Consider the following 15,841-nt stretch of genomic DNA (forward strand, 5'->3'; position numbering starts at 1 on the left):
TGTACCTGCATTAACTGGCGAAACCTAAGCTTCCAGTGCACGCTGATGTGCGATAATCGCATGGAGATCCCTGCATATTGCCCACTGTGCATTTTATTCTAACTTAAACCTTGCCTGTGCTCGCTTGCTGTAGCATTGAAAAAGAAAAATAACTCCCAATTATTGACAGATCTAATATACAGTACTATAGTATACTTATGTGATGGAGTATGACACGTTCTTATATAGTAGAGTACTTTGCCTGTTTCCTTGGAGTTTACTATAAAGGGATTTGACTGTACCTGTAATTTTACAATCCCGTGTGCCACTTTAGCTTGCCGTTTGCGCTGAAGGTAAACCTTTACACATCTCTGGATTTGAATGGCTGCCTTATTTCTTCTCTGCAGCCAGGATTGCACTACACGCTGCACATAAATTATTTTCTGCCGCGTGTAAAGGAACTTTCTTTGCTGTAACCTCAGTCGATACCACCTCTGCAAGAGTAATCAATTATTAGCACCAATACACAGCAGGAGGAATTTGTAGCAAATGAACTTGGAAACTAACATCAAATCAAAAAGACATATGAACATGTTCTACTTAAAGTGAACTTTGATGCAATCCATTCAGTTAGACACCACATACTGTATTGTATTAATAGCAATTTTTTTTTATGTCCACATACACACTACAGTGTGTTTCTAATGCAGGGAATACACGTTCCGTTTTTCGCATTCGATTCTTCGCGCAATAAGAGAATCGATCAGAAAATCGAATGGCTAATCTTCGTTTTTTTCTCATCTTTTTTCCATTCACTTCTATGAGAAATCGGGCAGAGAGTCGGACATGTCGGAATGTTATCATAGAAGGTATCCATCGGAACGATTCTTTGCAAAAAACATAACGTGTATTCTCAGCATAACAGAACCTGGTTTATAGTTTGTTGTCAATAGATTAGTAAAGACAGAGAATCGGTACACTGGTTGATTTCTTACAATGATATCTGGCCAACTCGATCACTTGACTGAATCTGCTAGACATTGATGCAGCAAACAATTCCAATACATTTTTGGGCAAAAATCAATCTAATCGGTCGATCGCGCTGGATGAAATATATCACACATCAGCAGCAGGTCAAAGCAGGTCACTAGCGGCATTCAATATTGCAACGACTGATGCAGCAGCTCTCACCAGTTTCCCATGTGTCTTCTCTCCATCCCCTGGCTCTCCTTCCTAGAGGTCAAACACTAGAGAGCTCTAGTGGTCAATTAAGGTACGCGCCAGTGTGCCTGTAATGTTTGGCCACTACTGTATCATGTGACACAGGCCGCTGGGACAGGAAAGCCTGGCAGTAGAGAAAAGAAACAGTGGGGGCAGGCGAGTGCTGACTACTCTGCACAGCCCAGGGAAAGTCAATGGGGTCTAAGAGACCTGGGGACACAGCAGGCAGTGCACACAGATTTCATGCTGAAATATATTGAAACTGTGTGTAGTGTGTGGATGGATTCAATCAGATATATCCCTCTATAACTTAATGATATGAGAGGGATCGAATATTTGGCCACATTGACTAGTGTAAGGCCAGTTTAACAATGGCAGGGAATAACAAAACTCAAAAATAGTACTTAATGCTTAGTTAATAACACTACAAAGACAGCTTTGCCCATTGCTGTGATACACCACATGATAACTACCTGGAGTGTATACATAGCTTTCTATAGTTCTCAAAGTGGACCTGTGACCAACTGTTTGTGAAGTGAAACTCAGGCCCGAGTTCTGCTCCTTACTCTCTCACTATGCGGCTCCTATTGGCCAACTGTTGCTAGACCAGTGCTCACTAATCCTGTTACAAATATCACAGGACTAAAAATGAGGCCACTAGAGCAGTCAGAGCAGCTCAGTTAGGAAGGAGCAGGCACAATTTATGACTCACTTGTCAATTAGGTGGACACAGGATAACTTCAACATGAAAGGATACACCACTTATTATTCTACTGGTACTTAGAACAAGTTGTCTAACCTTGCTGGCTCCTAGTAACAGAATATCTGTTACCATAAGGCCTCTTTCACACCAACACACTACGTTTTATGGGACGTTAAGGTCGCAGAACGTGCCCCTAACGCAACGCATGGTGATGGTATTAGGAGGACGCAACATAGAGCCGCGTTAAGCGGCTCTTGGTGCGCCTTTTTTGTCCTACAGACTGCGGAGACCACGTGATCGGAACACTCCGCATCACGTGGTCCTGCCAGCCAATCAGTGGCCGCTCCAGGAAGTAAACACTGCAGTGCAGTGAATAATAATTAGCCATGTGGCTGGGCGCAATAGCCTCTCCCCTCCTCCTCCACAAAAAAAAAACAAATTACTGAGCATGTGCAAACAGTATAACGCGGCTAAAACCGCATATAACGCACAGCATGCTGCACTTTATTTGAACGTGTAGCGTTACACTGTAACGCAACATGAGCACTGAACAGCCCATTGATTTTTCATTACTGTGATTTCAAACGTGCGCCTGTAACGTCCCACTCTGAAAGCAGCCTAAGGGCTGGAACCCACAGGAGCGCTTTTGGCAGCGTTTTGGCAGCACTGCGATACGCTAGCAGTTTGCCAAAACGCTGGGCTAATGTTAATGGATGGGGCAACTTCCACAGGAGCGTTTGCGTTTCTCAGAAACGCAAACGCAGGACCTGCAGCATTTTGGGAGCGTTAGCGCTTCAATGTAAAGTATTGAACCGCTAGCGGAAACGCTCAGCAAAACCTAAACTGAGCGGTTTTGCTAGCTTTTGCGGTTCAGCACACTGTAACAAAATGAAAAATAATTCACAGGACCAATCAGGATAAAAAACGAAAAACGCAAAACACTACGCACCCGCTGGGCAAAAAAATACAATGTTGCAAAACCTGACCAAAAACGCACATGAATCCGCTTGCAAACCGCTCAGACAAAACGCTAGCGGTTGCGTTTTGTGTTTGCTGATTTCAGTGGGTTCCAGGCCTAAGAGTTTAACTTTCAACTATAAATACAGTCTTCCTGGAGAAAAAAACAACCTTGTGCTCACCATACCTGAATGTAAATAACATGATGAATTTGTTCCTTTGCTCTTGTGAGGGTGAGATGGGCCCGAAAACATCTCTGAATCTTTATGGCACACAGGTGATGATAAGCAGCAGCAGAGAACCTCTGAAGTCGCCGTTCTGTTTTCCATTGGGCGATCTGGAAACAGACTACACATTAGGTTGCAGTGCAGAGAATTACAAGCACATATCCTAATGCTGGGAATACACGGCTCGATTTTGAGCCATTAAGATGGCTCGATAGATAATTTCCAACATGTCCGATCTCCGGCCTGATAGTTTCACTGCTCGATTCCGGATTGAGGTGAATGGAAAAAGATAAGAAAAACGAGCGGAAGATAAGAGAATTGACTGAGTAATCGAGCGGCAAAAATCGAGCTGTGTATGCCCAGCATTAGGCTAGATGATGGTTCCAATCTTGTTTAGTCACACTGGAACACACAGCTTAAAATAACAGCATGTGCAACTTTGATTTTGAGGAATTACCGTATTTTTCAGACTATAAGACGCTCCTGACCATAAGGTGCACCTAGGTTTAGAGGGGGAAAAAAAATATATATATATACTAAACCTGGTGCATCCATGGTGAAGGGGCATCTTGTAGATTATGCCCCCTTTGTACCTCTGGTGTCTCCCTGTATCCCCCTCTATGCCCCTCTTTGTCCCCGCGTCCTCCTTTGACCCCTTGTGTCCTCTATGCCCCTTTGTGCCCCCCTCTGCATTGGCACAGTACGGGGAGTCCCCGACATTGCGGCGGGTTAGAGGTTTGTATTGGCAGGTGTTCACAAGTCAGGAACTCCCTGCGTTTGTACTATAAGACGCAGTGACCTTTTTACCCACTTTTGGGGGAGAAAAAGTGAGTCTTATAGTCCCAAAAATACAGTATCTCCTCCAATCACAAACTGCCAGTATGGCAGATGGTATCATAGTGGAAAATCTAATTTACTTTCCTCCATATAGTCAAATCCGGGGGGGGGGGGGGGATGCTGGTGCAGATTACTTTACAATATTCTTATGAATCTGGGGAACAGTTTTACAATTGTTCGGTCTAATATTTCAAGATGAGAGTGCGATACATACCAGAGTAGCGGGGGTTTACCATTTACCGGTAACGAACATTTACTGCAACTTTAAATCACTGTACAGACAGATAAGTGGGCTACTCCTATCCTATAGATATCATGTAAGTTATGTAGAGCCTTCGTTCTATTTATTTATTTGCTTAACTAACAGAAATCAAAACCCATTTTTTGTATATGGTTGAGAATCCTAAATGAAACAAAAATGTAAAAGGTCAAAAATAGCTGACACCATGTTATACAGAAAACATTTATGGCAGTCAACTAGCTAGATACAGCATATTCTTTGCCAGTTTTGGGAAATGTCATTCTCTCATGGTTATGGCAAAGTTTTTAAATTATAGGGGAAATTAAAGGGGCACCATAGCAAATTAGGCAACTTATAATTACAGAAATACTGAAACAAGTATGTGATAGAAGTATTAAAAAAAGAGGAATAATAAAATAAAATCTTCACTACTTGCTCAAATCAGTGAGCAACCCGTTACTTGTGTAGTGAGCTATGGAGATGGTGATCATCGCTTTTGTTGGTGGGGGCCCACGTGCAACAAAAGCAACTGCCATTTTTGAAAATAAAAAACCAACCCGCTCTTCAAGGATGTCATAAGAACAGCGGTATGTTCCTAGCTACTCTGCATACATTACATTTAAAATGGCTGTGGCAAAATTTTAGCATGGGGTGAAGCTGAGAGACGGCTTACCCTGCTGTGGGCAAACTCCTGGGTGGCATTAATACTATTCCCCCTCAGAGTTGTCGCAACAAATTACCTCTTTTCTTTACTAACTTGAGATGCAGCCATCACCAAATTAGTCACTGAGTGCCACTATAGCTGCCCCACTAAAATGTACTGCGCATCTGACAGGCTGCAGATGCGTGAGGGCATTTGCACATTAGTAAATCCCCATTGATACTGGTAGTGCGGGATGACCATAAGTAATGCGACGGCTCTGTTTTTATTTTTTTTAATACATTTTTTTTAATAGTTTTACCACATACTTGTTTCAGTATTTGTAAATTAAAAAATTTGCCATAGTGCAACTTTAAAGCGGATCCGAGATGAAAAACTAACTATGACAAGTAACTTGTCTACATATCTTATATAAAGTTTAGATAGTTTACACAGCAAGTCTAGCTGCAAACAGATTCAACGGTTTATGTTTATTTTTTCCTGTGATACAATGAGAGCGGCCATGTTTTGTTTGTCACATTACACAGGCAAGCTGCAACTTCATCTCTGGCCTCTGAAATCTCTGGCTAGTAACCTCCTCCTCATGCCCAGACTGAGCTCCCATAAGCCCTTGCTACATGGAGTGCCAAGGCACTTTGAGCTGTGGGCGAGGCTTGTTTAGTTTATAGGGAATAAGAGTATTAAAACAAAAAAAACTAAAAAGTTTTCGGCTTGAGGAATGCCCTATAAACTATATGTAAGGAACACAATTATGCAATGAGTAAAAGTTGATCTCAAATCCACTTTAAGGAAACCCCATGCTTCGTCTCTTATAACAATAATTAAGTACTCACCTTGTTCAGTAGTGCAGCATGCTGAAGCTTTCTGAAAGACCTTTGAGCAAGGAATCTTCTGACTGCTGCTTGCACACAAATGATTTGCCTTTGAGTATTCAGGTAAGCAGCCCTCTGGTGTCTCATAGCATTAACGGACCTGTACCATTGCTGAATAGTGACTGCACAGGCTCTCTGCTTTTTATATAGCTGCATAGTCCGATGCATGCGATAGTAAGCCTGAACCATGATAGCAGATGCTCTAAGCTTCAGAAATTCTCTCCGACACACAGACATACGGTGATAACATTGAAGCACTGTAGCAGCTCTCTCTTGTTTTAGACGTTTGCGTGTAAGATAACCTCTCAGAGCAGACTGAATAATAATAGCAGAGGATCGCATATTCAAATAGAGGGCTCTTTGTAGTCGAACATGGTGGCTTCTCCTGAACCAAGACTGTATGCAGAAGGCAGATTTCTCCATTACATTGAACTTCTTCCTAGTTCTATGGCCTCTGAAGGCTGCTTGAAGAGTCACAGCTGCAGACTTTGCTCTAATGAAGGCTTTCCTTTCCTGATGCATCCTCCATGCAGCTTGGATAGCAAGGGCAGCCTTTGCTCTCCTTTTCTGATACATCCTCCATGTGGTTTGGATAAGTAGTGCAGCCTGAGATCTCCTTACTTCCCTCCTTAATTTCCTAGCACGGAAAGCTCGCTGGAGGCATACTACTGCTTTTCTCAGATTATTGTATTTCACTGCTGCTTCCTCTCTTAGAAGCTTTGCCCTAAAATGTGACTGTAGAGTTCTTGTTGCCTGTTGTAAAGCCCAATAGGATGTTCTTTGCCTGTGCATGCGATAAAAGGCCTGAACTACAGTGGCTGCATCATGCATCTTTCTGAGATTCTTACGACACCTAACGCCTCTGTATGATGCTTGAACAACAATGGCAGCATTTTGAGGTTTCAGATAGCGCTCTTTTTCACATAGTACATGTTTTTGATTCCTGTAAAATCTCTGTATTAAAATGGCTGATGCTCTTTGGGCTTGATAGGATCTATGCTGCCTGTGCATTCTAAACACTGCCTGAATTTTAGTTGCAGCTCTGTGATTTTGTTTAAGTAGTTTTCTTTGTTTATATCCTTTATAAGCAGACTGAATGCAAACTGCAGCCTTGCAGCAAGTGAGGAAGTCCAAGCGCTGAGACCTGGCCACAACATTAGCTCTGTACCTTCTCTGAAGGCACACTGCTGCGGATCTAAGTTTTGCATAGTACTCTTTTTGCAGAAAACCTTTAAAAACTTTTTGAATAACTGTTGAAGCATGGTGCATTCTTTGAATCTCCCTTCTAACTTTCAGCCCCCTGTAAGCTGCTTGCAGTATTACAGCTGACTTTATGGTTGTATGGTAGCGACTGAGATCCTGGTCTCTTGCCTTGTTTGCTCTGAATCTCTGCTGCACTGTTCTGGTGGCTTTGAGTAAGTTTTTGTAGCCTTTCCTGTGAACATACATTCTGTAGTTGGCCTGGATTGTGGTGGCAGCCCGAATCATGGTGTCTGTTTTTTTGCGTACCATCATTCCTTTGTAGCAAGCTTGAATAAGAACTGCTGCACCTCGAAGTTTAAGGAAGGAAGCCCGCATATGTCGGCATTTTACTACTGACCTATACCAAGACTGAATCTGCCTAGCTGCAGTTTGCTTGGACCTATACAAAACTAACTCCTTGTGCATCTTAAATGTAGATTGTATTCGCGTGGCCATTGCATGTTTCACTGCAATATCCTTTCTTACTCTAAATCCCCTGTATGAAGCTTGTATCTGAATTATAGCTTTTCGTATCATCTGGAATTGAGAAGAACACTGGTGCATCAAAACTGTGGCTCGGTAGCGTCTCTGCACAACAACTGCTGAGGATCTCATTAAAAGGTAATGTCTGCGCTCAAGATATGCTCTGAACTGACTCTGTATGATGGTGGCAGCTGCATGCATACTTCTTAACTCTTTACGCACATGCCAACCTCGACAAGCTGCTTGAATGCAAAGTGTGGCATCCATTATAAAGGAATACCTTAACACTTCAAAATCCCTTAGTTTGTTTGCTCTGTATCTCTGCTGAACAACATGGACTGCCCATTGTAGCTTTTTGTACTGGTTTCTGCAATGATGCATGCGGAATGTTGCTTGGATTTTGGAGGCAGCTTCCTTCATTTTGCTTATATGCCTTCTGACTTTTCCACCACGATACGCAGCTTGAAACATGACTGCTGATCTTCTTTGCTGTAGAAATATTTCCCTTTCATGAGCTGCCATTTTGAATGCCCTGTAGCACCGCTGAATTGTCACTGTAGATTGCTTCAGCTTCTGATAAGCCACACGATCTTTGTGCATCCTGAAAGTTGTCTGGATGACGGTGGCTGCGAAATGCATCTTTCGCAGGTTCTGACGGCCTCTGTAACCCCGAAAAGCAGCTTGCAGTAGAATAGCAGCTCCCCGAAACTTCATATAATCTTGCCTTTGGCTTGCAGCAAGCATTTTAAGTTTAAATCTTCTCTGAACACACACTGCAGCTTTTTGAAGTGCGATAAACCTGCGTCTAGCTAAAAATGTCCTGAAAGCGCTTTGTAGGACAACAGCAGCTCGGCGCTTTGCTTTGAATTCTTGTTTCATTTTTACTGCACGGAAAGTGGATTGAATACACACAGCTGCTTTTCTCAGATTGCTATAAATCAGCATTTGCCTATTTCTCTCTCGAGAAGCACGGTAAGATTGCTGCATCGCTATAGTGACTTTCTTAAGCTTTTTAAATGCCCGTCGTTGTGTGACCATTCGACAATGGGACTGGATTAGAGTCGCAGCTGCATGCATGCGTCTGAGTTGCTCCCTCACTTTCCTGCCTCTCCAGATAGCTTGTATGGTGCAAGCAGCTTTCTTCAGGGCTAAGTACTGCTGCCGTTGTTTCTTGCCTTCCACAACTGCTCTATATTGCTTCTGGACTGATATGGTTGCCTGTTTTATCCTCTGATATTCTACATGCCGCTTGCGCATTCTGAACATCGATTGTAACAATACAGCAGACTTCCGCATCTGGAGAAATCTCCTCCTCATCTTCATACCTCTGTAAAATGATTGAACTTTAATGATTTTTTCTCTGAAACAAACATACTGTTCCCTTTGGAACTTGGCAGCAGTTACAGCACAATATCTTCTTTGGACGAAAGTTGTTGCAGTTTTTAGTCTGAGGTATTCTTTCCGGAGACTGAAAGATCTATATGAAGCCTGTATTATACAAGCCGCATTATGCAGGTGCAACAAATGTTTCCTATCCCTCCATCCTCTGTATACAGCTTGCAGGGCGGTTGCTGCTCCTTTGATTTTCAAATAGTGCTCTCGCTGAGCTTTGCCAGCTATATACGCTCTATAGCGACACTGAATGATCACAGAAGCTTGTTTTATGTTTTTGTGTTTTGTGTAGCAGACATGCATTCTGTAGTATGACTGTATCAGGGTAGCCATTCTGTGCTGTGACTCAATCTCACGCCTTACTTTTTTGCCTCTCCAAGAAGCTTGCATCTTCCTAACGATTAAACAAACACGGATATATTTGTTCCTCTCTTTTCTGCCAATGAGTAATGCACGATAATGCCTCTGCAGTGTCCGTGCAGCCTGCTTTAATGCTACGAATCTTCTTTGAGCAATGAACTTTCTAAAAGCGGACTGAAGAGTAACTGCAGCAATTTTTTGCTTATGAAGTTGCTTCCTCACTATCCAGCCTCGAAATGCAGCTTGTATGGTAGTAATAGCCTTCCTGGATTTACAGAAGTGTTCCAAATCTTTTCCCAATAGCTTATGTGCTCTGTACCACCTCTGAATAGTCAAAATAGATTGCCTAGTCTTAGCATAATGCCTTCTAGCCACATGGCGTCGGTAAGCAGTTTGTATGTTTAGCGCTGCAAGATGCTGAACTTTAAGCCTTTTACGAAAAATGTAGCCTCTGTAAGCTGCCTGTATGGTAGTAACAGCTCTCTTAGATTTGCACAAGTGTTCCACATCTTTCTTCATTTTCGTCTGTTCTCTGTACCATCTCTGAATCATCAACACGGACTGTCTAGTGCGAACATAATGCATTCTAACTACATGACGTCGGTAAGCAGTTTGTATGTTTAGCGCTGCAAGATGCTGAACTTTAAGCCTTTTACGAATGATGTAACCTCTGAAGGCTGCTTGTATACGGACGGCAGTGCACTTCATGAGCAAGAAGAGTTCCCTTTGACGAATGGCTTCTTTGGATGCCCGAATTCGCTCCTGAATTACCACTGCTGCTCTGTATATTGCGAGATACTCCTTTCTTTTCACGTGCATTCTGTAGTGTGCTTGTACTGTGGTTGCAGCTCGATGCCACAGTTTTATTTTCCTCCTGACAAGGTGCCCTCGTACTGCAGATTGAAGTTTAATGCAAGCAGCCTGCATTTCAAGGTAGGATTTGCGTTCTTTGCGCATTTTTAGGTTTGCCTGAAATAGTCTTTGGACAAAGATAGTCTTCTTTCTTAAGAAAAGATACTGGGTTCTTTGTTGGCTCATTTTAAACAGAGACTGTATCTTTACTGCTGCTGCCTGCAAAGAGAGGAATTTGCGCCTTTCTTTTGACATGCAATACATTGACTGGATTACAACAGCTGCTTTTCTCTTGGATTCCAGTCTACGTTGCTGATATTTCCTGTAGGATCTCTGGATCACTAGTGCTGCATCTGCCTGTCTCTTTTGCTTTATACACCGCCACTGCCTGAAAGCCGACTGTATGATAACAGAAGCAGATTTTAATCGAATGAAGTTTTCACGCTCTTTCTTGGCCAACAACCAAGAGCGCAAATGCATCTGAAGAGTCCTTGCTGCATGCGTGGTCTGCTTGTAAGACAGGACTGCAATCTTTGTTCGTATTCTTGCTTGTAGTAAAACAGCACATCTTCTTAATGTCTTATAGTATTTCCTTGTTGTGTACATCCTCCAGCTTTTCTGTAAATTAAAAAACAAAAAAACTGCTTAGTATGGACTACATATGTAGTCACAGGCAAGATATCAGAAGTCTTACATTAGCAATTTTAGGTTTTTACAGGTAAAAAAAAAATAAAAAAAAAAATAAAAAAAAAAAATAGTGCTTTAGTAATACATATGGTTGAAATAAGAGTGTCTATAGGTGACCTTTTTGTATACATCACTGTATGCACTGCACGTGTAGCACAATGCGATTTTTCCTTTCTGCTGCAATTTTGTACAAGTTATACAACGCCCCAGTGTGAAATTAGCAGGGCTGTGGAGTCGGTCCAAAAATCCTCCGACTCCTCAGTTTAGGATTCCACCGACTCCACCTCCTCTAATTTGCATATTACAATTTTGTTGATTAAAAGTATGTAACATGAAATTTGTCTCTTAACTGCCAACGCTTAAGAATTTTACAAGACAACTGAAGTGAGAAGGATATGTAGACTACTATATTTATTCCCTTTAGACTAAAACTAGTCCTTGGTAAGAGTACTTGTAAAAGGTACAAACCGGAACAAAGAACATCTATCAGGCCCTAGGCAATATAAGTGTGGGCACATGTAAGAATGATGTGCAGGTACTCTGCAGGGAAATGAGGAGATTCTGGGTGACAGACAACACCTCTGTGTTCAATGTGCACAGCATTCTCAGTGGATTCCCTGCAGCTCTGTGGGGAGTGCATATGCAGAGTATAGTACTACTGTGTAACAAAGTAAACCTGAGACAGATGAAATTAAAGTTTTATACATGGGGCTTCCTCCAGCCGCCTTTAGGATAATCAGTCCCTCGTTGTCCTCCTCCACCACCTGGATCTTCTGCTATGAGTCCAGGTACTTGAGCCAGTCGGGCGTAGTGCGCATGCACACACTCCGCCGCCAGGAGCATACTACACCTGTGCAGCACTATTGCGCAGGTACAGAATGTTACTGGCTGTGGGAGCGGCATGCAGCCGGACAGCGCTGACTGGCTGAATTACCAGTACTCATATCAGAAGATCCGGGTGGTGGACGACAGCGAGGGACTGATTAGCCTGAAGGGGGCTGGAGGAAGCCCCAGGTATTTATAAAACTTTACTTTTCATCCGTCTCAGGTACCCTTTAATTTGTAGTCACCAAACCAAATTTTAACAACATATCAAATTATTTGATTTCATCAGCAAAGGGAGTGCATACATTTGCATAAATCAGCATCAGTGCAGAATTATTTCCATCTCGTTGACCATCTCTATTAGTGACACAGCTACACATCAGGCTTTATTCTTACAGCATAGATGTTATTTGGTATATATAAGAGATTCCTGTGTACACATCATATATACAGTCACAATCAGATATGTATATCTGACCTTAAAAATACAGGGACTGCTTTATTGAAGCAGCACAAGTAACTAATTTTGATTGGTTTATTTCATTTTTGTGGACTAAGCACAGCTTTTACTGTACAGTGTTCTCCCCAGGCTCTTTTAGCCGGGTGCTCCACCCGGCTAGTTTTGATGAGCACCCGGCTGTCATTAGCTCACTTCCTCCTATTCTGTAAGCATAATTGCTCACGGAAGCCCTGGCCCTGCATTCTCTCATCTCACCCACCCGGCTACTTTCTCATGCCACCCGGCTACTATTTCATGCCACCCGGCTGGAAAAAATTTCTGGGGAGAACACTGCTGTATATATACTGTATATATACATTATTTTTAATGACTATTATCTGAGAAATAGAACATTTTATCATATTTTCTATTTTAATTACAGTTACAAATTAATTAGGAGTCGGTGCATTTTTTCCCGACTCCGACTCCACGACTCCGACTCCACAGCCCTGGAAATTAGACAGTCATATTGACTGCTATGTACACACTAGATTTTTGTCAGCCATTGCTAGATCATTCAGAAATCTGGGGAGTACTGGTGTGCCCAACTCCATAAACAACATTAAGGTGCCCACTAATGATACAATCTTGACTGTACAATTTTACCAAATCTATTTAGTAGAAGGGCAAGCTGAGTAAATTTACTATGCATAAATAATTGAGGAAATCCTTCATATTACATATAAGAGGTAAGATTGTATCATTAGTGGGCACCTTGAATGATGTGTCATTTTGTATAGTGTCCACAGCAGGGAATCTCTTGCTGGTCCTTTTCCCCTCTCCACACAACAGAAAAGGCTGCCAAGAAGTGAGTATGTAAGGAAAAAGTTCACAGAAACACTCTCAGGATAACAGTAAAAATGTGACAATAGTTTTATCTGCCAGTGGTAGGTTTGTAGCTCCATGCATCCATCCGCAAGGTGTCTACAAACTATTGTATGCCAAAATGGTTAGTGCAGTAATGGGTGCATAATAGTCAGTACTGACTAGAATCACCACAGGCACAAGACATCAAGTCAAATCATGCATTCAAAGATCCCAGTGAGTGGCCAAGGTATGCCCGATATCTTATTTGTCACATGCAGCAAGGAGACATTCAAGTCAGCAGTGACTATCAATTTGATATAATCCAGTTTAGTCAAGCAAATAATCACATTTACAATCAATTTCAAAAGATGCATTGCAGTATAGACACCTGGATAGCAATAGATGCAGCGGTCCGAATTTCCTGTCTTTTGAGAAGTTTTAATATCTTTAGCTCCTTGTATGCCACATATCTTCTCCAATGTTTCTGTATGACAAGTGCAGAGGTAGTGCTCTTCAGAATCCAGCGTCGCTTCAGAAATTTGCGGACAGCAGTCTGGATAATAGAGGCAGCCTTGTGCTTTTTCTGAAAATGAAACAATGCAATATTAGCTTTAACATGTTGGAAGATGCATAATGATTTCAGAAGCTTCTCATTTATGCAAAGTCCTAGTTCAAACTCCTTGTTTTTTTATTTCTGTATATCTTAAGTGGTAAATCACTCCACAGTCCACAGCAATAGTAATCCTGATGTGCCAAGGTCAGTCTGGCAGCACTCCTGATAAGGACTTCAGTTAGTAGACCAGCACCATCTTCAAGCTCAATCTTTCAAATGCAATATACATAACATTGTCTAGCAATGCATGCTTGACAAAAGGAGTGCAGCACTCCAAATTGCTGCTATGCAATGAAGTTGGAGCTGGTCTACCCAGAGGTTTTCATGTTAGTAAAGATAATTAGAGGACTGCCATTACATATGCAGTGTTCGTATTTGATGCAGTTGTCATTGCAAAAAAAAAAAAAAAAGTCACATAACTCAGATCTGTGCATAGAGTATATACGTTGGTGATTACGTTCTATTTCCTGGTTGGACCGCTTGCGCTCCACGGCAGCTGGAACGCGGAAGCGGCGGCGGAGCCAATCAGGGCGGTGGGAGGAAAGAGGCGGGTACGCGGCTATAAATACGCTTTACGGGTGCCTCTGCGCATGCTCCTGATGAGTCCAATAGGACGAAACTAGTAGGGCGTGACGACAGAGGCGGAAGTAAGCCGGCGTGGCGTGCGGGGAGATCGAGGAAACATCCTCCATGCGAACACGGAGAGCCAGCCAGGCGGCCAACGTGAAGGGGTAGAGCCCTATAAAACTCTATGCGCTACAAAATTCTTTGGAATGTGAGTGTGCATTTTTAATATAATATAAATAAATTGTTTATATGGTTTTACGCTATGGAAAGGACTATTTGCTTTATTTGAGGTGAATTGCTGTGGACACACTGTCTTTTAAACGTCGTCCAGAGGAGCCAGTATAGGCGAGGGATTGCCTGAAAATATCCCAGAGGCGCTTGTGACCCATCTAGCCGGGGGTCATCATCTAAGGGTGAGTGCCCACTTCTGAGGGTGAGGTGGTGGTGGTCATTCCATACGCTTCTGGAGGTTGAAATCTGGCAAGAACGTGGACTAAGGGACTTTATTTAGGACTTTACTTAGGACTGTGAACACAGCAGGAGCGCTTTTATTTTATAAATTTCATAGAGTATATATAAGCCAGCAGAGTGGACAGGTCTTCCAAAGCCACTCTCTCAGGAGCTGTGTTCACAGAAAAGACAAAAGAAAACACCGCTGCCCAATCCAAGCTCTTCCCCGACTACCTTCTGTGGGCGATTATGGGATAGGGAGAGGAATACAGAAAGCTCAGATTGTTATTCACTCCAGCCAATCTGCATTTCACATTAGCACAGGAAGTTACCACAACAACCCAGCCAGCCATTCAAAAATTAATAATGCAAAAATAATACACCTTAGAGAATATGCATTACAAGGAGCCTGAACTAGAGCTTTGATATTTATCTTTGTATACTAGGCGGATAAATGAGGTAACATAGGCATCAAAGATACTACTTGATCAATGTAGCACAATTTTACTGAGGAGAGCTGACCTGCAGTAGCTGCTCTTCTGCTGTCACTTTGTATTTCCTCCAGGCTGCCTGGATCACCCTTGCAGCCCTAGCTTCCTTCCGAAGATCCAGGAGCCGGGCACACAAGAAGGAAAGGAAAGTGATGATAACCTGTAAAAAAATAAAATAAAAAAAACATATTTCTTTCTTAAAGGGGGACGTATACACTACAAACATATTGTCAGCACAATCATCAAAACTTCTAATAGATTAGTACGCAGCATTTACAGTAAATACCAACCTTCAGTGCCATAAAATGCAGTTTTTGTTGGTTGGCCCCCACTCCACTCACACACCTGCGGTTTCCTGTCTTTGTAAAGATTGCTAAGAAATCTTATGTGTGCAAAGTGTTTCTTAAAGCGGTATTGTCACCATAAAAATCAAATTTCAACTGCAACTGGTCTGAGTGTATTAAAGTGATAAAGATGCTAATCCTGCATTCAAAACTTGCAAAACTTTTTCCGCTGTTATGGTTTGGAGTAATCAGGAGCTCTGGCCCTAGTGCCAAAAAGTTGAATGTCTGGAGTTCTTTTGAATGCTGGGAGTTCTTTTTATCTATAATATATTCCTCCTCTTCCATTTATTTCCCTGCCTAGCTGATCACTTGTGTTTACAAGCAAGGCTGAGGTTACTCAGTGATTTGATGTGTAAATAAATAAATAAAACAAAAAAAGACTCTGGGAGGAGGGCAGCTAATTAATACACAATGGGCTCTATTCATAAAACGTTCCCCGCAAGTTTTCCGCTCAAAACAGCTGACTTTGCCGTCCATTTAGCAAAGTGGGCATTCATAAAAGCTGTTCCCGCATGAAAATCTACAATCCCC

General features: G+C 42.2%; 1 protein-coding gene across 1 annotated transcript in view; it reads right to left on the minus strand.

The window, feature by feature from the left end:
* Positions 1 to 15,841, minus strand: part of ASPM (assembly factor for spindle microtubules) — an 88,835-nt gene that overhangs the window by 16,670 nt on the left and 56,324 nt on the right. The window contains exons 17-21 of the mRNA XM_068240054.1: positions 14,998 to 15,126; positions 13,234 to 13,428; positions 5,660 to 10,645; positions 3,048 to 3,197; positions 282 to 473 (exon numbers count right to left, since the gene is read on the minus strand). Of these exons, the coding sequence (XP_068096155.1) occupies positions 282 to 473; positions 3,048 to 3,197; positions 5,660 to 10,645; positions 13,234 to 13,428; positions 14,998 to 15,126 (5,652 nt within the window). The remainder of the gene's footprint in view (positions 1 to 281; positions 474 to 3,047; positions 3,198 to 5,659; positions 10,646 to 13,233; positions 13,429 to 14,997; positions 15,127 to 15,841) is intronic.

Source organism: Hyperolius riggenbachi, chromosome 6 (genome assembly GCF_040937935.1).
Source record: "Hyperolius riggenbachi isolate aHypRig1 chromosome 6, aHypRig1.pri, whole genome shotgun sequence".
NCBI classification, from domain to species: domain Eukaryota; kingdom Metazoa; phylum Chordata; class Amphibia; order Anura; family Hyperoliidae; genus Hyperolius; species Hyperolius riggenbachi.